Here is a 25,180-nt window from a genome sequence, read left to right as displayed (position 1 = left end):
ATAAAACTGCTTCATGATTTGGCTTCGCCTTTAAACTATTCTCCCCCTCCCTGAGACAGGATTTCTCTGTGTAACAACCCTGGCTGTCCTGGAACTTGCTCTGTAGACCAGATTGGCCTCAAACTCACAGAGATCTGCCTGACTCTGCCTTGTGAGTGCTGGGATTAAAGGTGGATGCTACTACCGCCAGGTTTAAGCTATTCTTTTTTGCATTGTTTTATTACTTCAAAAAATATCAATCTAAATTCCCACTCCCCTCCTCCCACTCCCTCTACACACCCTCCCATCCTTCCCTAAGCTATTATTTTTTTAAAAAAAATCATTTTTATCCCATGCTTTTTCAGACCCAGGCCAGCTGGCCTTGGTGAGTTCCCGATAGAACATCCCCATTGTCTTAGTGTGTGGGTGCACCCCTTGTGGTCCTGAGTTCCTTGCTCGTGCTCCGTCTCCTTCTGCTCCTGATTTGGACCTTGAGATTTCTGTCCGGTGCTCCAATGTGGATCTCTGTCTCTGTCTCCTTTCATCGCCTGATGAAGGTTAATATTCAGGAGACTGCCTATATGTTTTTCTTTGGGTTCTCCTTCTTATTTAGCTTCTCTAGGATCACTAATTATAGGCTCAATGTCCTTTTAGCTAGTGCATGCATGTGTGCGTGCATGCATGTGTACTTGTGTGAGTGTGTGTGTGTGTTTTCCATGTACATTCCAGGGACTGAACTCAGTTTATCAGACTTGGCAACAAAGTGCCTTTACCCCCTCAGCCATCTCCTCAGCTCCTTTTAAGCTCTTCTTGGTAAACCACTTAATGAAAATTTAAAAAGCTTAAACGTAAAAAAATTTAAAAAGATAAAAAAAATTCATCAAACATATTAGCCATTGGATGATAAGGTAACAAAAAGTCTTGCCTTCTTCCATGACAGCGCTAGTGATGAAACAGTGGGTAGGTGATCTGCTTGACTCAACCATGATACAGGAATGTTTTATTTACAAGGAAGCTGGACAGATAATTGGAAAATGCTTAAACCCTTAGCTGAGGGGCTACTGACTATAGAGGAGAAAGACGCCTTTTTCTTTGGACGTGTGGTCCCTGGTATGTTCTCCATGCCCCAGGGGATGGCCCCACACCTCTATACATCCAGGCAGCACTCAGAATCCTTCTAAAATTCTTTGAAACTTAGTCCACTAGAATAGACAAGAACTATATAAAAATAGTCTAAGAACTACGGTTACTTCAGCAAAATGTAAAGAAAGAACCTCACACATGTTTAGTACTGTTAATCCCCTACATACAGTCAACCACTTCAATAAATAAAGCGATGGACTTCTCAGTAAGGTAAACTTAAATAGTTACAAACGTACATGTAGAAAAAGGATACAGTAGTGCAAAAAATAAATTATTAAAACAGAAAGAAGTATGAACATTATTTTACACAATGCTCTATAAAACCTGAACCATTTGAAATGAGACCTCAAGTCAGTGAAAGAATACAGTGACGCCTGCATCCGCTTCCCATTCTAACCACACAGTCACTCAGCTACGACAAACAAACTTTTAGAAAAACTGACGCTAAACAGCGACTTTTACTGGCCTCTTCCACACCTCTGGCTGTTAGTGTCAAAAAGCATCTGAAGACAGAAAGTCAAACATGTCACATCCTTTCTGTCTTCCTACTCAACTTATGTGTGGTCAAAACGCATAGCAACATCTCTCAAAAATACTCTCTTCTGTTAACGTGTTATTACAACTAGATATCTGATACAAGAACATCACCCCAGGGCAGTGGATAGGGTGGAAATGCCTCCTTCCCAGTCTGCTCCCCCTAATTTTGGTTTCTGGCTATAAAGGCCAGGATTCGCCGAATACCATTCAGTCTATCCTTTAGGGACTTCATTGCTAGGAAGGGGAGCTGAGCTCTGGTTTCCAGGGGAAGAACGGCTAATGTCCACCAGCACCAGGCTGGACCGTTCGGATTAACCTGCAACAGAGAAACACAGTTCATCGATCCTGCTACCGTGCAGTCCACACACACAAGTCCCCACGCATAAAGTAAACACCCCACATGGGCCCACTTAGGTGTGTGGCCGAGACTGCTGAGAGCTTTCATCACTTCATTTGCTCTTCGTTCATTTCAGCTGAGCCCACAGCAACATGGTGGCAGCTGCTACGGGACACTATTGTTTCCTGGTCTCCCTGGTGGCTAGGTGAGGCCATAGACAAAACTGTGGCTAAGGAGAAGTGGTAAGTTCTGGGTCGTGCTCTGGGAAAAGAGCATGCGGCCTCTGACTACCTTTGTCTCCATATTTCTTTCCTTTTCTTTTCATTTTCTTTTTTTAAACTTTTGTTATTTTATGTGTATGGGGTTTTGTCTGCATGTCTGTCTGTGCACCACAGAGGCTGGAAGAAGGCACCTGATTCCCTTGGGCTGGTGGCTGTGAGCCCCTGTGTGGGTACTAGGAATTAAACCTGGGTCATCAAGAAGAACAGCCCGTGCTCTTAACCTCTGAGGCATCTCTACATCCTCTCCCCTTTCTCTAGCAAGACTGAAGACATGGTGATGACCAGTCTTCTTTAGTCAGGAAAAAAGAACTTTCTAGAGATGGCACAGCCCTGTGATAAAAGAGCCTGGGTCCTGGATGCTCTCTTGAAATAGAACTGTCTTAGTCCTCCAGGACTGGGGCCTTCTCCCTCATTGGAGCTGCAGTCTCTTTTAGTACTTGTTAAACCAAGCAAACCAGCATCTTACCACATACTCTGTGCTTCCTAAGCAGCGTGGTTTTACAAGCTCTGGAGTACCAACTATTTTCTCTCTTTCACTCCGAAGACCCTTTGGACTTATCCATTTAAAATTCAGGCCTTTAATCCTAGGGCTCTTTGGGCTTGGCATGATGGTTTCACACCCATTATTTTCTTACTTTGGTGGACGGCTGTAGTCTAAATATACCATGTCCCAAACAGAACCATAGCTACCTTCTCCCCTGAAACCAAGAGCTATGATTTCCAGTTTCAAAGAATAGCAAGCAAACATTTCAATTAGGAAATACATTCCTGTTAACCTTCGGGGTTTTCTCCAATAAAGACATGTCTCATCCCTTACCAATCCTTCACCGACATGTTCTTTGTTATCAGCTTCCTGAGCACACATCTTAGACATTTATTACTAAGCCTCAAATGAGTTTTCTTCCCACAACTTTCAGAACGAGTCAGCTTTCGGCTCGTAGAGAAGCGCTTGCTGGTCTCGCTCCCTCCATATGAAGTTATTTTACTCCAAAATGCTGTGTGGGTTTCTCCCTGAATGTCCCTGAAAGCATTGGGACACCCCCATCTCCTCTGTCTCTGTCTTTGTGTGTGTGTGTGTGTGTGTGTGTGTGTGTGTGTGTGTACCTCACTGTAGTGTGCAATCTATTTTCTTACAATCACTTTTGGATACCAGATTGCTATTCTGAGCTTTCTTTCCCAGGATCACCAGGCAGAGACTTAAGTTGATGTTAATACCATTGCTGTTTCTAAGAAACCTCCCACCGAGGCGCGAAATTCTTATTCGTGGAATTGCTTGGGGTTGCAGGATTAGATACAGCAAACTGGATGAGTTTTTGCTGTCGCCGCCACCACCAAGGCAACATGATAACAAAACTAATAAGAAAGGAAATGATTCGGACTTGCCATGTCATTATGGCCTTATGAATCACACCGAGGCACCTGTGCTTTCTCCTGTGGAAGATGTGCTTAGCACTGTTATTCTGTATCTTTTGCCTGACTGGCAGAGAATGTTCCTCAGCAGGTGAAGAGGAACATTAAGCTCGAACATGACCTTGTTCCAAGTTACGCTGACTTCTTAAATCACCATAGCCAAGAGCTGGGTCACCAGAAAGCACTTGCTGCCCTTGCTCTCTTTAGAACATGCGAGGGATGCCATTATACGGAGGGAGAAGAGCCACTCTGTGGGCTGCAGGAAGCAAGCCAGTTCAGCCCATTAGGGAGCAGATATGTGTTTTGAGGTCTCAGAATGAAGGAAGAGGAGGAACTTCAGACTCTTAATGATCCCCTCTGATTTTAGAGAAAAGTTGAGAAAGGGGAAAGATATTTACCCAAAGCCACACTGTCAGAAAAGTCAGAGTATGTATATATATATATATATATATATATATATATATATATATATATATATAATCAGATTTTTCTATGGTAATAGAATCAGGGAGCATACGTTAGAAAAGAAATCAGAGAGGTTCCAGCAGTGTGGGGGCAGCCAGCTTAGCATATAGAGAAAGGCAGCATTAAGAGAATAGTACAGCTTAGTCCGTCTCTTCTCCAAACTGGAAGTCCCCACAAACACTGCCTGATTGAAAAACAAGGCAGGCAAATTGTGGGAAAACCGAATTCTCCCCACATTCCTAGTGTACTCTGGATCTGCAGCCTGAGCTTGTAGAGACCCAGGCCTCAAGGAAGAAGAGCAATCCAGTAGAACCTAATGAACTATGTCCTGGGGACCACCTTTCTCAGGACCTGCTCAACCTAGGAACAATGGCAAGAGTCTAGACTCGCAGGGTTACACATTGATGGGCCGGCTATGAAGGATTCTGCAGCTGGACTCTTGTAGCATAGGTGATCCTACCTCCTAGCTCTTGCAGAACTGGAAAAGGGGACATCAAGCCAGCTAGAGGTGCAACCTTAGTTTTCATCTCTCTTACTCCCTGGCTGTTACATTTGTCCCTGTCACCTAATATTACCATGGCTGTGGGTCTGGACTCCCATCGAAGGCTCTCCTGTCGGTAGTGTCGCTGCTCCCTTCCTCTCACCTCACCTATGTCTCAATATTTGTCTTAGTTCCAAGTTCCTACTACTTACCTTTATAAAGCCAATTCTGACTGGGGATCCTTTTGGTCCTACCTGTGATGCTCACTACTTAGCCACACAAGACTATATTGGATGCCAACCCCACACCCATCTAGTTACAAAGCCTGGAATGTCCCACCTGGTGGGGCAACCTGTTCTGAACAGATATACTTGTATACCTGGGGATCTTCATCTTTCTCTGGCATTGGACCAAAGTGATTTAGTATCCGATTCTTGAGCGATGTTTTGAGCGAATGAAACCACGAGGAGGCTTGCTCATACACACAGTTATGCAGCCCCATGAGTTCGGCACGGTCTTCTCCCTCAACCTGCAAATATCAAAATGCAAGTGAAGCAGTCTCTGCCTTCTCCACCCACCTCAGAGTTGTTTTCGGACACCCGACTCTCTTTTGAGATTCTGACCTGCCTTTCCTTTCCCCTTCTGGCTCTCTCCTCGGTCAAATGTGGAACACCCAGCAGCCAGGTGCTGGACTGGGTACGAATATGGCATAGAAAGCAGGAAGACGAAAGGTTTAACCGAGAAAAATGCCCGAAACAACAGGCAGAGAAACAACAGCGGGAAGCTTGAGCTAGCCCAGGTGATGGCATATGAGTAAAGTTCACTGGGCTGCTTTATGCCTCTGCCCCTTCCATCTTTATGTCCTTTTCTTCCCTACTCACTGGGAAGGGAGATACGGCTGTATCTGTGCCTCAGCACATCCTCAAGGCCAAATGAATTTATCCATTCACCATGCATCAATCTACAACCTAATTTATACAAATGAGCATAGGATTACTGACCTCTTCCTCTACCCCTTAGCTCAGGGTATATGACATTTTGCTTTTACTTTTGGGGACGCTGAATGACTCTGAGGTAGGAACACAGTTCTTAGGCAGGTTGGACATTTTAAAAATGAATTTCTATTGCAATCTACAATAATCTCAAAAAATGCACTGGAAAATATAAATCAAGCCGTAGTTAAAATGCTTATGTGTACCCCATTCTACACCGAGCCCCCAGAGGGAGAGAAAGGGGGAGAGAGGGCTTTGGATGCAGGTGGGCAGCTGCCCAGTAGCATTCATCTAGGACCAATTTGGTGAGAAATCCCAAGGCCCCAGTCCAATTCTGAGAAACCTCTTCACAATCATCTTTGTATACCAAGCTACAATAATAATTTGACTTTTAGGTTTCTTGATCCTGGCTGCCCTTACCTTTTGATCTTCAATGTATTCAATATCAGCTGTGTTGTAGCCATCCCGCTGGCCCTGATTGAGCACCTTGAAGCGCCTCTTGCCTATGCTGTCAACCACCGATCGGCCATCAGCAAAGAATTGGACATTTCTGATTTCTAGCATGCAGCCGTATTCTGCAAAGCTGGTTATTGAGAATCAAGTCAAGAGAGTGGATTGTTGATGAGTTCTGCCGTCCTTGGCCTAGATCACCATGCCTAGCACCCTGGGCTGTTTGCTAGAGGACTTCTCTGCGCTGATCTACAACTGTACCTATCCATCAGACAGCACCTGTGAGGAGAAAAGATCTGAACAGAATGGTAAACTGACTCTCATTTGTTGATTGCACACTATGTGCAGTGCTTTGGTTTCAATGTTTGTCCTTCTCAAAAGCTGGTGTTGAAATTGAATTGCCATTTTAACACTGGTCCTGCCTTTAAGAAGTGATCAGGCCTTGAAGGCATTGCCCACATGAGTGGATTAATTACTGCAAAAGTGTGTTCTTTAGCAAGAGGAGGGTTGGGCTTCCCTTCTCTCCCTTCCTCCTTGCCTTTCTACCAAGATGTTATCCACATCCTGGACATGAGAGCATATAATGATAGTCCTAGCCACAAAAGAGGCTGTTGGCAGGTGAACCACAAATTTGAGGTTGGCTTAGGCAACTTAGTCCTACCTGGTCTTAAATGAAATAAAATAGGCTTAGGATATAGTTCAATGGTAGAATAACTTCTGTGGTAGTCTGAACGCAATGATGGCCCTTTTAAGCTCATATGGAATGGCACTATTGGGAAGTGTGGCTTTGTTGGAGTAGGTATGGCCTTGGTGAAGGAAGTGTGGCAATGTGGAGGTGGGCTTTGAGGTCTCCTATGCTGAGGATATTACCCAGTGTCTGAGTCCACTTCCTATTGCCTTCTGACCAAGAGGTCTGCCTGTTTGCTGTCATGTTCTTTCATGACCATAACGGACTGAACCTCTGAACTGTAAGTGAGCCACCCCAGTTAAATGTTTTCCTTTAGAAGGGTTGCCATGGTCATGGTGTCTCTGCACAGCAACAGAAACCCTAACTAAGACACCTACCTAGACTCTGGATTCAGAAAAAGAAAACATTACTGTTATCAGATGCTGGCACATTGGCTGTAGGCATCACAGCCTTGATAACTGTAGGCATAAATGTCTATTGCCTGTGGTGGCTCACACCTGGAATCCTAATGTAGGGGAGGCTGAAGCAGAATTGCCATGAGTTTGAGGCAAGTCTGGGCTATACAGTGAGTTCCAGGTCACCTTAGGTTACAGTATGAAACCCTGGCTCAAAAAAACCCTATTGCTTATAAATTACTTGCTACACAACATTATATTACAGTATCCCCAATGGACTTATTTGGATAGGAACCTTGTGTAATGCTTGGAGCCCATCAGCTCTCCCAATAAGCAAGACCAGCTAGGTAGGCATACCATCATGCCCACTTAACATACAAAGAAACTGGAGACAGAAAGGCTAAATGATTTTCCCAACATCAAAGGTAACTCCAAGGCCAGCACTCAAATATTAAAGTGGGTAACTTAGCTCTAGGGCTAACACTCTTTACAAAACAATTTTGTTTGTGTGTTTCTGGGTTTCACTTGTTTTTGAGACAGGCTCTCATGTATTGTGGGCTGTCCCTGGACTTCGCATGTAGTCATGGGTGACCTTAAACTTTGTTTTATCTTGTCTCCAACTCACTACTATTGGGATTGTGGGTGTGCAGCACTCCAGGTTTATGTACTGCGGAGGATCGATTCCCAGGCTTTGTGACTGACAGGCAAGCTGAGCTACAGCCCTAGCCTACAAGACAAGTTTTGCAATGTATGGAACCTGCTTAATGAAAGATTACCTCTAGGGTTACTTAAAATAGAACTCATACTATAAAGTAGGTATCAGAGGGAACGTGATCCTCACAGATGTTTGGGTGCTCTGAGCTGGCTAACCTCACGAACTTGGTTGATCCCACCACACGAAGCCCTCCGAAGTAAAAGAGAAATCCCCTTATGTTGAAATAAGGGTGGTGGGGCTGTGTCCCCAGCACCCCGGCTGCCTGGCTAGCTTATGCCCAAAATAACAACACACAAACTGTATTCATTTAATCACTGCTTGGCCCATTTCTATCTAGCCTCTTCTAGGCTAATTCTCACATATTAATTTAGCCCATTTCTAATCATCTGTGTAGCGCCCCTAGGTGCGCTTACTGGGAAGATTCTAGCCTATGTCCATCCTGGGTCGGAGCTTCATCGGGTGCGTCTGCCTGGGAGCTGGGAGCATGGCGTCTCTCTGAGGCGTCTGCTCCCGAGAGGAGAGCTCTGGAGTCTGAGCTCACTTCCTCTTCCTCCCAGCGTTCTGTTCTGTTTACTCCTCCCACCTATCTTCTAACCAATGAGGGCCAAGCAGTTTCTATTTATTTAACCAATGACCTTCCTCCATCACCCTTATACCTAACTTCCCTGTTCCCTAGGTCTCCTCACTTACCCTCTGACAGGATCTCCAAGGCACATGCCAAACTGTTTTGTGCCTGTCTCAATACATCTCCGAATCATCAGGCGATAACAAGGCTCAAAGATATGCAGGGGACAAGGGACAGTGGGATAGGCCATGGTGCAAACGAAAATAGGCACATTCTTAGTTAAGCTGTCGGGAAGAGAAGATGAAATGGATCTTAAACCAATGGAGCAGAGAACCGACAGGTTGGTCAATGTCACAGTATGTTTCCTTGGAGTAAGACAAGGAGTCATCAAAGTTTAATGGCGGATAGGGAAACATTGAAGTGCACTTGATTCTGTAAGGCAATTTCCATGATCCAAGTCTGAAAGCCTAAGCTGGCATTGCACACATTCTAAGTTTGTTGATTAGATCTCGATTACCATAATACTGTATTATAATACTAATACAGTAATACAGTATACTAATACATAATATAATACATAATGATGTATTATAATACTAATACCATAGTACTATGCTGCTCCTACCTTTCTTCCCTCCCTTTCTCCCTCCCTCTCTCTCATTTGGACCACTTCAGGCATTTTGTTTGAGATATGAAGAAGAGCACTGATGTTATAAATGCACCCAGCTTTGCAGATGGGCAGTACCGCAAAGTCCTTACAAGCATCTCAAGTTTGCCACGTCTCTCAGAGACCATTGAGAGCAGACCCAGCTAGGAGGAGTAGCCAGCAAGAGACCGCCAAGACAAATGTAGCCCAGTGATGCTCAAATGCTCATGGACATAAGAATAATTGGGGACCCTTAAGTCTAGATGACTGGACCATTACACCTTCAGAGATACTGATGCATTCCCTCTGGAATTGCGATGCAGGAATCTGCCTTTCAATAAATATCCTTGAAAATTCAGACACATGGCTCTATGGGGAATCCCCAACTGGGACAGCTCTTCATAGATCCTAGTCCCCTGAAGCATCCAGTAAAACTGGTGCAGGGACACTACATCTAAAGGGGCCAAGAAATGTAAGACCATCTGTATAAATCCTAAAAGGGGTCCAGTCTGAGATGCCTTTAAACAGAAAGCCCCTCAGTATGTACCACTATTTATTAGGACAACTTTGCATGATAGTTGAGAAAAGGACTCAGAGAGGTTAAAACAACCATTCTCAACCTGTGGGTCATGACCCCTTTGGGGGTCAAATAGCCCTTTCACAGTGGTTGCATATCAGATACTCTGCATAGCAGGTATTTGCATTATGATTTATAACAGCAGCAAAATTGCAGTTATGAAGTAGCAACGAAAATATTTTTATGGTTGGGACTCCCATGTTATGAGGAACTGTATTAGAAGGTCACAGCGTTAGGAAGGTTGAGAACCACTGGGTTAAAGACTAAGTGAAGGATCAGAAATGAGATAAAACTGTGCAGAGTGGTTTCAATATAAAAAAAAATTTAGTCTCTGAGAAAAACATGTGAAGTGAAGGCACATCCAGACAAATGGGACGCCCAGTTCGAAAGTGATCTCTTCCCAGAGGGCATAAAAACAGCCGTGATTTTTCCCTCAGGAAGCTGTTTTCCAGCAGAACGCTGTCAGAACTCTTAGGGAGGGCCGGGTAGAGGGCAGCAGCCAGAGGTGCAGGACTTAGCTGTTATTTCCTGCTTTTTTGCTAAGTGCATGGCACTCAGAGCCCCGGAAGATCCAATTATGTCTCCATTCCGAGCCTTCCCCTCTCATACTGTGCAGCAGAGAAAATACACAGCGAGTATAGGCACTATTGCCTTAATAAGTGCTTGCTGTGCAGCAACTCATTCGGGTCTTCAGAATAAGCCTACAATACAAGAGCTATCAGCTTCAAGTCACTGGCAAGGGAACTGAATCCCAGAAAGGTTGAATGGCATGTCCACGACCACGAAACACACTCCCTGATAGAACTGGGCCTTAACCCCAGGTGTGGCTTCACACCACTGTTTACCCAGCCATCACCCGCTTAAGGACTTGAAGGCATCTCCTAGCTGTCTCATGAGGTCTGCTGATTAAGCTGCCCGTTAACTCAGTCCAGCCCATAGCACGTACTTCCTAGTGCTGAGACGCATCAGGTGCCTCTGTGCTTTGCCGCTGAGCTTCTTAGGAGACATACTGGTAAATGTTTAACAACTGCTTCTGAGAGGGATGCGGGGGGGGGGAGGACAATTTGTAGCATTTGTTGACTTCCATGATGCAAATATTCTCCTCATGGCCATGTCAAGCTAGTAACGACATGGCATCATTGAACCAGAAGTTGCTAGGAAATGTGTCAGTTTTTGTGAGTGGACACACATGAAACGGAAGCCAGAAACATGCATTAAACATACTTAGAAAGTTCTTCCATTTCCTCTTCATGAAGGCGCTTTCGTTCCCTGAGTTCTTCTGGCAGGAATTTAGCTATTAGTTCTTCCATTATTATGTTCTTGCTGTACTTTCTTGATTGAAAGCCCTAGAAATGGATCAAAGTAATGAGATAATATACAGTCCACACGAAAAAAAAAAAACACAGACAATCAAGTGTAGCCCAGATGTAGTCTGATGGAGACCAGACAGTAGTCAAATCATGCATGTGTTGTAATTTGGATTTGGAAGCTAATCCAGCCACAATATATGTATCTTTTGGATGTTAGAGTTATGATTTTCCTAAAAAAATTCAATTGAACATTTATAATTAAAAAATATTTTAACAAAAAATGTTGCATTAAGCTTTTGAAAAATTTCACAGATGTCATAAAGCTTTGGATTTGAGAGGTTCATGTCTGAACTGTATTTTTGTGTTTACGAACTCTATCTTGGAAGTGCTGAAACACAAAGGGTCCAGAGAATCAGACAGCTGTGTTCATGTACCCTTTGTTGCCTTGCCCACCTCCACTCCAATCGAATCCCTGGCTCCTAGATATTGCCAAGTCTCCATGTCTTAACTTTAGTTAAAATAGAAACCACACAAAAACTAATGGCCAAATACAGGTGGTTGTCTCATTGCCAGTTTATGTCACCATCTTAGGTATCACTGAAACTCAGAATCAGACTTAGGTTAGAATGTCCCTACCATATGCATACCCAGAGATCTAAGTGCAGTATGTATTAATAATATGGCCCAAACATTGAATGGTAAAATATCTTCTAATAGAACAGTAAAACCTTAGAGGAGAACTTATTATTTCAACTTTCCTAAAGCAATACAATCTATTTGTAATTGTATTCTAAATACTTATCCTTCAGGGACGTGCAGCTCTCACCCCTCACCGAAGAAGCTTCTTTTTGTAGCAGACAAAGACTAGTACAGAAAGTCACAACTGGTCAAAATGTAGATAACAATCCACTGTGGGCTGCTCATCCCCAATTGAACAACTACAACACAATCCCTACATGTAAGACTCAGGACATCACAGAAGAGGGGGCAGAAAGGCGGTAAGAGCCAGAGGACCAGGATGTGTGCTTCCTTCTCTATATGCCTGGAAAGTTGTACCCATAAAATCTGAACAAAAATACAATTCTCTAAACAAGGCTTGAACAAATGACATCCCCAGAAAACCTATTATTTGTGTAATGAGGAAATCCCATGAAGCTATTCCTAGATGAGGAGCTCCAGGCCACTAAAGGCTGCTGGGAGGGGAAGGATCCATCTTCCCCAGGGAGAAAGCCGTTAATTGGTCATTTAATATCAGTGATCAGCCCCAAGAGCACATGCGTATGAGCAACACTAACTGGACTCGGAAAGTCGTAGTTATATATTTATATGCACACATATATGAAACACTAGTTAAAGAATATGAGGTCACAAAATTGAGAGGGAGTGGGGGGGTCATAGGCAGGATTGGATGGAAGGAGAGAGGGAAAAAGGAAGTAAATACAGCACTCGTGAAATTCTCAAATAATAATAAATAAAAAATTAATATCTGCAGAGAATTGATTGTGGTGGGACTCAGCAGAGGGAGCTCCTAAGTACCAAATTGCTGGCTTCAGACAATTAATTTTGTTTCTTCCCCAGGAGTCTCTACTCAACAACTAACATGGCTGGAATATGTATCACTCTGTTAAGTGGTGGAAGTATGCCCCTGGATGAATACAGAGCTAGATGAGAATATCTTCGAGCCTCTGAGTCTGAGATCCCACGGCTTCTGCCTTCTGGATGCCTTATCAAGTACGGCCATTGCATGGCAACAGGCAAAAATCCATAATGTCCAGTCCCAGGTTTTAGGGGAAAGCAGTGCCTCAAGAGGTAGGCAGTCTACGTGGGAAAGTGATTCCTCTGCTGATGCTAAAACAAAACTCCAGGAAGCGGACACCCTAAAATGGTAACAGCGCTTTTCTCTAGAGGCTGAGCATATGGTAGATGTTTCTCCTTCTGTTGGTGTGAACTTTATGGTGTTAACTAACTCAGCATGGATATCTCATTTAAATAGAAGAACCATGAGAATCTTATCTACAATCAGGTTGTGAATCCCACGTCTTTATCTAAGTGAAGCTATTCCATTAGCGGTTTCCCATTCTCCTTCTCAAGGCTACCCTGGACGATGGCTTCGCTCTAGCTCCTTTTTGTCAATGTCAGAGGTAAGAGAGGCTCAGCATGCACTTCTGTGGGCCTATAAGAACCTATAAATAGGGGGGTTTGGAGAAATGGCTCAGTGGTAAAGAGCATTGCCTGCTCTTCCAAAGGTCCTGAGTTCAATTCCCAGCAACCACATGGTGGCTCACAACCATCTGAACTGAGATCTGGTGCCCTCTTCTGGCCTGCAGACATACACACAGACAGACTATTGTATACATAATAAATAAATAAATAAATATTTGTAAAAAAAAGAACTTATAAATAATCACTTTTCTTCATGAGACAAGGTCTATCCTGGGTGACTCAGGTAGACATTGAACTCACAATGCCACTGTCTCAGCTTCCCAAATCCTGGAACTACCAGCCTGCGTTGCCATTCTCTAGAGATAACCCAGCTCCTGCGGCCTCTTTTCAGGGATGATAAGGGGAAAGCAACAGTAATACTGTTTGTAAGCTGAGATCCTCGAGTCTCTGAAGGAAGGAAAGCAACATACATCTCTTTCTTTTGCTATAGGAAAGCCCATAAGGCCCACATGAAGATATACGCTTGCATCGTTAATTTTGATGACTCTCAAGTCCTCAAAGCTTGACAAGTATCTGCTGATAAGAGCGGTGGCTCCCGAGGAGTTGTCGAAAGATCACATTGACATCTGAGATGGTTCTCTGAGCAGGTGGTGGCTGGGGCCTACAGCAGCTGACCTCTTTAAGCATAAGTAAACATCACTGTATGCCGAAGTCAGAGCTATCTAGTTCAAGGATAGTGGAAGCAAAATTCACTCAAGATTATTGTTTATGCAGTGCCACAAAGGTACCAGAACCAAGATTTCTGTTTATCGTCTAGTTCATGCTTTTGCTTCTAACACAAATGAACTTCATTACTGAGAGTTATTGAAAAGCTAGATGTTGCCTCATTTTCCTGAAGGACTTTGTGGAGAGAGAAAGGATGTTTAGGAGACAGCAGAAATAAACAGATGGTAAGCGGGGGGGGGGGGGGATGGGGGGAGGTATTTTGGCCAAGCACAGTACAGTGGCTTAGGACCCAGTTGAGCACTGAGTTAGTAAAAAATAAGTTAACACAACCGAGGAAGAAAGAGCGGTTTACCTGGAAAAGAGAATCTTTGCACAGTGGACACTTCGCGTTATGATCTAGGCATCTCTCAAGACACTTCATGCAAAAGGTATGCCCACAAGTTGTTGTGACTGGCTCATAGAATAATCTGAAATTTAGCAAATGAAATAGAAGAAATTTTAATGAGATTTCAAAATAAAAGATAGGGGCATTCATGGTTAAGTGTTCACAGAACTCTTTATCCAAACCTGAGGGAGGGCACTCTGTGTGTCTTATCGCCAGCATTTTCCTTTTCATTCCTGAACTATATGTAGAAAGATGCAGAGCTTCATATTTAGGGCATAACCAAATTATTTTGTAACATTAGCCTTTTCCTGTCTGGTCTAAGAAAAATTCAGATTAGTGCTCAGAGTGTCTGAACAGATTCCATTATTAAGAAAGTATTTGGCCAACCTGTTTACCAGAGTATACTGTAAGCACACAAATACGTACGGAGAGATAGCCACATGCATACACACACATAGACCATGTATACCATATTACAATGGGGGAAAAACTCAATTCGTTTGCTAACCTTTAATTTTTCCTTCATTTAAGTGACATTTGGTGCCTGAAGGTTCTTACATCTGTAACAAACATGCGCCTGCCTCTTGTGTGGATAGATAATTTTCCTAGCAGTAGTAAGTAATATGCTAACGCATTTACTCCTATCAATAGACATGTAAAATATGTGCATATATCTACTTACATTCTTACAAATAAAAGTATGTTTATATGTACCATATTCCTAATAGATCTTATTGCTTTCAGAAGGGAGGATTTTTTGTTTTGTTTTTTGTTTTTTGAGACAGGGTTTCTCTGTAGCTTTGGAGCCTGTCCTGGAACTAACTCTTATAGACCAGACTGGCCTCGAACTCACAGAGATCTGCCTGCCTCTGTTTCCCTAGTGCTGGGATTAAAGGCGTGCACCACCAATACCCGGCAGGAGGATGTTTTTAAATCAATCTGGGGAAACTGGGGACCCTTAATAAAAAAGTATTCTACACATTCAGAGATGCATAGATTTATTTTGTGTAAAGAGAGGTTCATCTGAAGCAGGACCAAGAGTTAGGGGACAGCTGGTGGTGACTATTAACTGGGGCTCAGCCGGATGATGGTGGTACACACCTTTAATCCCTGCACTCAGAAGGCAGAGGAAGGCGGATCTCTGTGAGTTCGAGGCCAGCCTGGTCTATAGAACAAGTTCCAGGACAGAAAGAGCTGTTACACAGAGAAACCCTGTCTCAAAAAAAAAAATTAAATAAATAAATAAAGAAAGAAATGAAGAAGAAGAAGAGGAGGAGGAGGAGCAAGTGGCTTTTACATTGAGCAAGATGAGACAAATCTTGGCCAGCTTCTTTTGACTTCCCACGAGTGTTCAATTTAGAGCAAGAGGTTGTGAGCCTTGTGGTATATGGTATCACACATATTTAATTAGAGGTCAATAGAAGAGGTCAATGATTTGAGAAGGAGGAAGGAGACACAGGAGGAGTTGGAGGGGGAAAGGGAGAGCTGAAAATAATGTAAACACAGGACTCAGAAATGATAGTCTCAAAAAATCAATTAGAAAAGAACTGTAAACATTTGCTGCACCTCAATACATCCCAATGAGTTATTTTATTTGGTTGATTTGTTTGAGGAAAAACTTGGCAAGCATCTTTCTAAATGCAATAAGGATATGCAAAAGGCTGAGAGCCAAGACACATCTGAAGAACAAGGATGTGGGAGGGCTTGCTTTACCAAGCATCAGAACTTATTATAAAGCTACGATGGTTAAAACAGTATGTACCAGCACAAGGAAAAATAGATCCATGGAACAGAATAGAAAGCTCAGGAATAGAACCAGGCATGGATTCTTGACTTATGACAAATGTGACATTTGCAAACAGGGCCACAGGAGGGTTTGAAAGCACAAACAATCTGTATAAAGGCTAGAGCCCCTATCTGGACAGAGACATGAAAGTGGGCCATCTTTTATACCACACACAAAAATCAATTCCAGGTGATGTGAAAAAAAAATAAATCTGAAAAGAAAAACAACTTCCAGAACGTAAAATCGGAGAACATCTTGATGAAACAGAGATGGAAGTAGAGAAAACTCAAAGAAACACTAACTATAAGTGAGAAGATCACTAATTTCAACTGCACTAAGATTAAGAATTTTTAAGTTCATCTAAAAGCATAATTAAAAGGGCAAGGGGAGAGTGCTTGCCATGCCCAGGTAAGAAAAAGCTTGTATCTAAAATATACCTAGAACTTGTAAGAAAAACACACCCAAAGCAGTAGGGAAAACCAATAACCTAGTAGAAAACCAGGCAAACACTGGCACACGCAAAAGCGGTGGCCATCCATGATATTTCTAAACTAGAGCCAGCCCAGCTAAGTACCCATCTAGAATAGAACGAGGAGACTGTGGTACACTCACACAACGAGACGCCGTGTGCTAATGAAAATGAACAAACCACTTACATGTTGATACGGACTTTAAAAGAAGAAACCAGACTGAAGAAATATACTAAAATTCAATCTAAGTTTTACAATTTAGGACAAATCAGAGTATACCCTTTACAGCTGCAAATACGCATGGCGAACTTATAAGAAGGAACAAACTAGAACTCAAGAGTGTAGCTTGGAGGTTACAGTAGTTACTTTTATATTGCATGCCTTCCCAGTGCTGGGATTAAAGGTGCACACCACCACTACCCATTCTTCATTGTTTGTTTTTTTTTTTTTTAAGATAAGGTCTTGTTCTATAGCACCATTGGCCTAAGAGCACTGGCAAGCCTCTTGCCTCAGTTTCTTGCTCGCTGGGATTAGAAATATGTGCTGCCTCCCCTCGATTCCTCACCCTTGCTGTTTCTCAGGGGCGGGTTCTCACTCTGTAGCTCAGGCTGGCCTGTGACTCCTAATTCACCTGCTTCAAACTTCTGAGTATTGGTATTATAGGCATACTCATGATATCTGAATACTTTTAGATATTATTGATTATACATATGAGGATAATTGATAAATTCTATCTACTGCTAATATACAAAACTATTTTTTCTTGAGAGCTTGATGATTGAGACTACTGCTCTTTTAAGACCATAAATATATTTATCCTGCTGTATTTATGGTTGTGTGCAACACTATTTTTCATTAAAATTAACTTTATATATCAATAAGTGGCAATTATGATAAACTATTTTACTGCTGAGGAAATTAAAATGCAAGCAGACGAGATAACATGCCCAAGATTACAGAGTTAGCTGGTAGACAGAAAGCTTGGGATGTATAATCACATCTGACTCCACAACTAATCTTCCTCTTTCGGTCTACAAGACAGCTAGGACTACATGTGTCCTTATATTCAACTGCATTCCAGCCACTCAGCCGACATCTGCCCGCCCAAGTGCACTTCCACAAACGCTTTCCTCCTTCCCTTTCTGTCACTCTCCCTCCTCCCTCTGCTCTGCAGAGAGAGACACACAAAGCATCTTACCTACGAAGAGAGAGAGGTATATACTGGGACGTCTGTCTGTCCTTTTTTCACTTAAGATAAGGGTTTTGAAAACACTTCAGAGAGACAGCTTTAAATCAGAGCAGGGCTGGCTTGTCTCACAAGAAAGCATTTCACATTATCAGAGCGATGTGGTAAACAATAGTAAGAAAAAAATCCCTTCCCTTAGATGTCAGTCCAGATAAAACGTCTGGCTTATCTGGAAAGAGCTATCTTTCCCCACCAGTGACAGCCTTGCACTGTGTTCTTTTGCTGTCAGGTTACAGCAAAGAGAGAAAAAGAAGCAGGAGGGAAAGAGAAGGAAAGGAAAGGAAAACTACCTTAATACCCAGTGACTTAGGGAGCTATAACAAGATTATATATAAAACTGACCCTTTTGCTCATCGCCAGATGGCATGGTGGCTGGTCACTATGCCACCAGAGAACTAGTTCAGATAGCAAACAGTCTCATTTCATATCTCAGAATACAGAATTATCGCAAAGGTATTGTTTTACAGAAGCCCAGAGATGAGCCCCAATGGCTACAGTGATGCATGCCAGATAAACCTCAAGGGGAATTTCATGCCCCTAATGATTGCAGGGCAGGATTCTGAGATGTGGGGGTCATTGGGGCAGACTTCCCTTAATGGAGTCCTTCCAATTCAGCAGTGTTGACTTAAAGACAGAAAAGGGTTTCATTATGTACTCTCCAATTACTCTTCCACTTTTTAGAAAAATAGGGCCTCCTGTAGCCCAGCATGGCCTTGAACTCACTATGTAGCCAAAAAATCACCTTGAACTCTTCACCTTCCTACATCGACATCCCAAGTGCTGGGATTGCAGTGTGTGCTGGCTGCTACCCCTGGCTTCCAGTCACACTTTCCACCCTTTCCCTGTGAAACTTACAACCCAATCTATTTCCTCTCTCGAATCAAAATGTATAAATTCATGCTTTGTCTCCCTTTTCTCCACCAGGGCTTAGATTTCAGTCTAGAATCTTGAACAGGTAGTACAAATGTCTAATTCACACCCAAGCATCTTGAAACTACCTGTGATTTTAGACCCGTGATGGTTAATACCAATTGCCAACCTGATGGATCTAGATTCACAAAGAGAGAACCCTCCAGGACACTTGTGAGAGATTGTCTAGGTTAGTCTGAGGTGGAAAGACCCATCTGAACTGTGGGAAGTGCCATGCATGGCCTGGGCTGGGATCTTGACTGAAAAGGAGCCAGTGAGCTAAGCAATGACACTCCTTAGGGCCTGTTTCCTGTATATTGGGAACTCAATGTGAGCTAGAGGCAGGGCTCCTGATCTTACAACCACACTTTGCCCACCTGCTGTTAGGCCTGCCTCACCATGAGAGCACCAACCCGCCAAAGGAAAGCCAGAATAAATACTTCCTCCCTGAAATTGCTCTGGTCAAATATTTAGTCAGAGCAACGAGAAAAGTAGCCAAATACAAAGCCTCTCCTCCAAAGACACACCAGGGCCAAAACAAAACCCACCAACAATCGTGACAAAACTACCAATGGCTACAAGTGGGAAAAGGAACTTTTGAAGCCTAGAAAAACACAGGTGAGGGCATCCACACTAAAGAAATTCCGTCGGCATCTGATGTGGAACTTCCAGACAGAGCCTGTTGGAAGGGAAGCTGCATGTTTCTTCCCAACCGCTGAAGTGTTAAGAGCTTCTAATCAAAAAGTCCTCTAGGCTAGCCAGGTTCCTTACACCATAAGACAGCGAGAGTCTAGCTATAATTTAGTAGCCTACATAACAGCTAGCTACTCTGGGCAAAGACGGAACAAGGGGTCAGAAAGAGGGACACAGTGGCTTTTAAGCTTAGGGGGTGTGAACTAGACGGGGTGCTTATCCTCCGTGTGTTTATTTCTTAAACCAAATTCCTAACTCTTCTACAAAGTCCCTTGTGGTTAGGGACAAAGAAGATGAAAGAGGAAAAGAAAAGGAAGACGAACAAAAGAATTTCAACCTCAGGATTTTTATTCCACAGGGAAAACACAAACAGGATGAGTCTGTATGTTTGATTGTGGGTCGCCCGGGTTTTGGCAGGAGTGTTAAGGAGGGTTAAGCAGAACAAAGACCTGCTCTTTCTGAGGAAGCTAAATTAAATCTACTTCACAGTGCCTATCATGGGCTTTAGAGCCACTGATTCAGTAGGTACCGAGCCCCTTCTCGGCTTGAAAGCAGGTTTTTGCTGTCTCCTACCTTGGTTTAGCATGATGCACTTGCCACTCTGTTGTGAGGGGCGGGATGAAGCGGTGTAAAGGATCCACTTCTACTGTTCAGCACACTCTTGTCTACACCACCTAAGCGGACTCCTGACAGTGTGTTTGCAGCTTAGTTTGATGACTGGCTAAGACCTGTCTATGCTTATGAACAAATCTTGCTACAACAGATTTTTTTTGTGTATTATTATTTTACTATTATTGTTGTGATACTGATTATTAAATCCAGAACCTCATGAATGGTAGCCAAGTCCTCTCCCACTGAGCTACTCCCCTAGACCCAAGTATATTTTCTCTAAGAAAAGTCTGTGTTTTAGGTAATAGTTAATTCTTAATCAGATGATTAAGAAAAGTCATTCAGAATATAAACTCATATGACCAATAGGAGAGGAATAAGCTCGCAAAGGACAGGCAAACATTTGTTCAAGTGTCTCAGTTCTTTCTTAATACTTTTGGAGAAAGTCACCTCATTTGAGAATCTAAAGAATGCTATGTGCTTTCCTCTTAGAAATATGCACAACCACACACACACACACACACACACACACACACACACACACTTTTGCTTATTACTTCAATGAATTCATGGATCTATTTGAATATACACAAAGAGCTTCCTCGGAGGTCTATGGCTCTAACATGAAAGACCTCTGGGTAAGAAGAAAAAAACTGTTAATTTTTTGAGTACTCCCTGTATTCCAGACACTACTCTAGGCACTGAATAGTTTTTCTTAATCAGTCATCACAGCTCTGGAGTTCACTGCCCTGTTTTCTACTTTACTAAAGAAAAAAGAGTGGCAGAAAATGTCACTTGCTCTAGGACAGAGTCTGTAGGTGGGAAGAGCTAGGATCCCAACAGTGGCTTCAGAGCCCTTTCTCTCAGCTACTACACCACAGCTATGAAATGAAATAAACTATTACATTTCAAGGTGGTGAACAGACCACAATCACAGAATCTTTCTAGTTGTCCTTGAAGTGTGGCATATGGATAATCTGCTCTTTAGAGCCCTGAGGAAGTATAGATAACATACTAGTTGGAAGGAAAATGCTTGACCAAGAATCATATGTACTGTTCTTTAGACAGCATAAAATACACACCAATGTAGGCTTCTCTTTGGTTTCCAAAGAAAATGCTTATGGCATTGATATTAACCCTTAAGTCCTTAATGTAGTAGTTTAGATTCAGGGTCACAAGTTCAAATACCTCGAAGGCTCGAGCAATAATGTGAGACAGGCTGGGATAAGTTCGTGGGATCATGACCAGCTGGCAAGTGTATGCCCACTGTACAGTCATACATAACAACATCAGATCTAATGAGGACCAAATAAACATGCTCCACTTGGGGCCCATCAGTTTTTGACCTTTGTTGCTTTGCCACTCCCCAGATCTTTTGAAATCATGACTTAAGGATGTAAAGATCACCATTTGTAAGCTGGGGACACCAGCGGTCTCGTGACAATGTGATTTCCATCTCATCTGGGCCATGATTTTACATACTAACTAACTCAAGAGTTACTAGAGGGAAAGGCCCAGCCACCAAAGAGAAGGAACTAGCAAGCAGTTAAGTGATGACCCACGTCACATACCTCATACACAGTGAGCATTCAAGGTCAGTCGCATCAAGGGATGTAAGTGGAATACTGAGATCAGGTTTGGCCCCCTCATCAGCAGGGTGATCTGTGATTTAGAACACAGCAAGTCAGAGCTGCATCAACTTGGTTTTACAAACAAGTACTTCTGAGTGAAAAAAAAAAAGAAGTTTTCAAACTTCCCCCAGAGTTTAATTTTGTGGCTGCCTGAGCAATTGCCAGGCATTCCCTAAAGTGGACTTCCAGGGGGTGTTTGAGCAGTCTCCATAGACAGAAGGCCAAGGCTAGAGCTCCTGGCGAGCATTCAAATTCATTAGCAGCAGTGGCAACTCCATGGAGTGAGCCAGGTCTTCAAAGCTCACACTTAATCTTGGAAAGATAGGGAGCCTGCTTCTCAGAACACAACTAAGTGAGACATGACCACACCTTTCCCATCCTACATTCCCAGACCAGGGATGAGGGCAGGAAATGGTTGGCCTGGAAGAAAGTGACATGATGGAAAGCATGGGATGGTGTTACTTGATGCGGTACCTACCCCCGATTGTCTTGACTACGGATGCTAATTATCACTTTTCTGTGTGGCGGCTACCCCGCACACTCACATTCTGTGAGAAACCTCACAGCAACCCCTGGGATTTAACAGCTGGTGAGTGCCAGAGCTAGGTCACAAACTCAGAGCCAGAGGATCCCCGCCCCCCACAAAAAAAAAACCGAGGGAAACTACATATGTCAGTGAGCCCAGTCATCTGCATTAAGCTCCTTTCTCCCTGGGTGGAATTAGTACCTTGTCTGGGGACTTTATTAGGCACGTCCAGGTCTTCTTGGTTTTCATCAACTTGGCAATGGTTCCTTTTCTTTTCCTTGCATTTGCCGGTCCTGATGGAGGCAGTATTGAGCTTCTCTTCTTCCTGATCTTTTCCATTGTCCTCCTGACTCCCCACCTTTACTTGAGCTGAGTTCTTCAGGCTGCTGCTTTCTCCCTGAGCTGCTGCTTCCTCCTGACTTGAACAGTGTGGAAGCTCTGGACTTTCCTAGATGGAGCAAAAGCCAGATATCAGAATCGACTAGAGACCAATATCGTCCTCCAATATTGTCCCCTTAGGGGACAAAAAGGAAACAACATAATCCTGCTCTTCACTCCTGACCTCTCAGTGGATACATAACTCAATGGAGGGCCAGTCATGGGGCTTACTGCTCACACCCAATCTATGTCAAAGGCTTGCCTTGCTTAAATAGAGTTAGGGGACTTCCCTAGGCACGGCCAAAAGGCACATGGGAGGAAAAGCTTCCTGGGCAGGGGAGAAAGGGACTGTAAGGGAAGGCACCACTCTTCCCTCCTATCCACATCACTCCCCGGTGGTCTGTGAGGAAAGCAAAGCATTCTGTGAGGGGTATCCTGTTACCGGATACTTCCTCTCACCCTTGCCATCATTCGTCGCCATTCTTTAAAGGACTTTAGGAAAGGCTTTGGGGCCAGCTCTGTACAGGCCTTCCAAAGCAGCCCATGTTCCAGGGCTGTATGCTAGTTTCATCAAAGGAGCAGGGGACAATCCATTCCTTTCCCTCAATTTTGGGTGAAAAGTCTGAAAAAGAGACATAATAGTTTGGCATAATAGCTGGTCTCTAGCCTTTTAGAGAATTTGGTCCACTAGGAAGGTATTGGGAAGCGGAACTAAAAGTAATTGCAAAGATGTGCTTATGCACAGTGCTCCGGAGAAGCTCTCTTCTGCAATCGAAATCAATATTTGACAGCAAAAGGCTCACTTTCCGTTGTTTCTCCTCTACCCTTGCCAGCAATCCTAGTGGACACAGGCGGGAAGAAACAAAGAAGTGGAGAGGAAAGGAGAGGACGTGGCTTTTCTCATCCTACATCCCAGGGGTTCTCAAGTACTAAATTAAATAACACTACAGTCTTGACTTTCCATGAGCCCAGAGCACTGTCCACATAAGACCCCAAGGCATTGCAAAACAATGTTTGGGTGAAAATACACTTGCTGCTCCCCAGTCTGCTCACATTGAAAAGCCAGAAGCTCTGTTTCCTTCATTTTAGACTGAGTGGCAAATCGAATTCCCCACTGCAGACCCTGGGTCCTCATGTTAGCTGCGTTAGTCATCTACTAATGACCACTAGGGACTCTCTGATTTCAGGAGATATTCCAAGTTCTGCCTTTACCAAGAAAAAACAGCCGCCTTGGGTTTTATTCCTTCTCTAGAGCAGACACAAAAACTAGGAAGACGTGAGCATCCAGGGCTTATATACAAGTAAGGAACTTCAGGCACAAATGGAAACTGCTCCCCAAAGGTGCCCAGCAATTCAATGTTAAATCTTGCTTAAAGTCTGTTTTTTTGAGCCCCAACTTCTGCCCACTTACCCTGTGCTAGAAAGGCCAGCTCCTAATGCCCCATCCCTCGGCATTTGGTTCCCTTGTTTTCAAAGAAAACTACAAACACTTGTCTTCACTCTCAAGTCAACTCTCGCACCTCTACTTTGCTAGAAATGTGCATGAGAAGCCTACTTATGTGGAAGGCATAGTGCAAGAACAAGAAAGTCCCTCCATTTGCTCCCCAAATGGAGTCACCCTTGCACAAAGCTCTCACTGGTGCTCAAAGGCCATCAGCTTGAATGTGCCCCAAAGCTGAAACCAATAAGCACACCCCAATTACGGGGTTCCAAGGGAAGTGGGCCAATCTCTTTATACTTCTATCAAATCTTTCTATTTCCAGATCTGACCAAGACTACAAATAAATTAACCAATAAATCAACTTTTGGAGCATGCCTGAAATTCCCAGTTGTAGCTTTAAGCAAAGGACACAGCCATTATCGACTACATCTTTCTTTTTCACTCAGGAACCAAAGTAGGAGAGGTAGGGCTCACTTCTCGTGTGCCCACAAAAGAGCCAAACGAAGCATCATGAGCGAGCTGGGTGTGAGTTGAGTTTTACCTGTGACAACTTTGGTAGATTATGGCTGGTGCCTTCAGTAGCCATTGACTCTACGTGTTCCTTTAATCTAGGGTGAGGTGCCAACAGCTTCAGGATATCGGGAGAATGTTCCTGAGACTCCCCCGGGACTGATGGTGAAAAGAAACTAAAGAGAAGCTGTGACATAAAACAGAAGACTTCACTACTCAAGTTTCTACAGGTGCTAGACTAAGGTGAAGGGGGAGGGATGGGGGACGAGAGAGCACAGCTTGCAAGGCAAAACTCCATTGAGGAAGCCTTGGAGCGGTGTCCCTAGACACACTAAGGAGAGGTTGTTGCATCAACACACATCAATATCATCTAGGAGCGGGGGACAGGGATACAGGAAATCACTTAGTCATTAAGAGCACATACTGTTTTTGTATGAAGATCCAAGTCCGATTCCCAACACACATGTAAGGTGGCTCACGATCACCTGTAAGTCCAGCTCCAGCGATGGCGGACACCTCTGACACCCAGAGGTGTCAGTACTCATGTGCAAATACCCACACACAGATTCAAACACATACACATATTAAAAAGTCAAAATACATGTATTTTTTATCAAATAAGTCACCTAGGAACTTATGAAAATGTTGGTTCCTGGGTCCAGCTCCAGTCTCCCAAGGTCTGAAATATGACCCAGAGAAGGCAAGACAAATGCCTTTGTTACTTAACCAAGGTTAA

The 25,180-nt window shown here is 43.4% G+C and overlaps 1 protein-coding gene across 1 annotated transcript; it reads right to left on the bottom strand.

The window, feature by feature from the left end:
• Window positions 1-5,012: 5,012 nt before the first annotated feature.
• LOC121445796 (LON peptidase N-terminal domain and RING finger protein 3-like) lies at window positions 5,013-24,631 on the bottom strand (the record flags this gene model as incomplete). The annotated part of the gene is made up of 8 exons (XM_041647928.1): window positions 5,013-5,162; window positions 6,046-6,208; window positions 8,564-8,722; window positions 10,886-11,007; window positions 14,213-14,327; window positions 21,530-21,620; window positions 22,317-22,563; window positions 24,476-24,631. Coding segments are annotated over 8 exons (1,203 nt in total), but the record flags the coding sequence as incomplete, so codon positions are not given.
• Between the last annotated feature and the right edge of the window lie 549 nt (window positions 24,632-25,180).

This window comes from Microtus oregoni, unplaced genomic scaffold, assembly GCF_018167655.1.
Source record: "Microtus oregoni isolate MIOR12 unplaced genomic scaffold, Mior012 000701F_001, whole genome shotgun sequence".
Lineage (NCBI taxonomy): Eukaryota > Metazoa > Chordata > Mammalia > Rodentia > Cricetidae > Microtus > Microtus oregoni.
This window is presented reverse-complemented; position numbering and strand designations above follow the sequence as displayed.